This window comes from Calidris pugnax, unplaced genomic scaffold (genome assembly GCF_001431845.1).
Source record: "Calidris pugnax isolate Ruff unplaced genomic scaffold, ASM143184v1 scaffold646, whole genome shotgun sequence".
NCBI classification, from domain to species: Eukaryota; Metazoa; Chordata; class Aves; order Charadriiformes; family Scolopacidae; genus Calidris; species Calidris pugnax.
In genome coordinates, this window is record NW_015091333.1 from 27,709 (window position 1) to 28,430 (window position 722).

Consider the following 722-nt stretch of genomic DNA (forward strand, 5'->3'; position numbering starts at 1 on the left):
GGGATATCGAGGGGTTGGGGGGATATTGAGGGGTGGGGGGGTGTCATCCCTATGTCCCCTTTCCCCTCAATTCCCTGCTGTGGTGGCCACCAGGCAACTTGGACGTGGCCAACAAGGAGCTGCGGGCAGTCATCAAGAAGATCTGGAAGAGGACGAAGCCCAAGCTGCTGGATGAGGTCATTCCCCCCCCAGAGGGTGAGTCCTCTGTGTGTGTGTGTGTCCGCTCTGATGTCACCGTGTGTGTCCCCCCTGACACTGTCACCCTCCCCCCCACACACAGAGGAGGAGGTCACCGTGGGCAAGTTCTACGCCACCTTCCTCATCCAGGACTATTTCCGCAAGTTCCGGCGGCGGAAGGAGCGGGGGATGTTGGGCCCCAACGCCGGGCCCAGCAACGAGTGTGCGCTGCAGGTGGGCATGGGGGGGTCACCGCCCCCCACCTTGTCACCCTGTGCCCCCACCTTGTCACCCTGTGCCCCCATGTCACTGTGTGTCCCCCCCCCCAGGCCGGGCTGCAGACGCTGCAGGCGCTGGGCCCCGAGATGCGGCGGGCGCTGAGCTGCGACCTGGAGGGGGGGGAGGAGGAGGAGGGTCCCGACGCCCCCCCCCAGGAGGAAGAACACCTCACCTATGCCGTAAGCCCCACCCCCTCTTCCCCTCCATGCCACGCCTACCGACCACACCCATTGAGACCACTCCCCCCCGTTCTATTTGCAGCCCCC

At 65.5% G+C, this 722-nt stretch overlaps 1 protein-coding gene across 1 annotated transcript in view; it reads left to right on the forward strand.

Annotated features, from left to right (window-relative positions):
- LOC106899244 (voltage-dependent L-type calcium channel subunit alpha-1F-like) overlaps positions 1-722 on the forward strand; it is a gene marked incomplete at its 5' end in the record, with an annotated part of 18,326 nt that overhangs the window by 16,130 nt on the left and 1,474 nt on the right. The window contains 3 exon segments of the mRNA XM_014960989.1: positions 31-195; positions 281-411; positions 507-635. Of these exon segments, the coding sequence (XP_014816475.1) occupies positions 31-195; positions 281-411; positions 507-635 (425 nt within the window).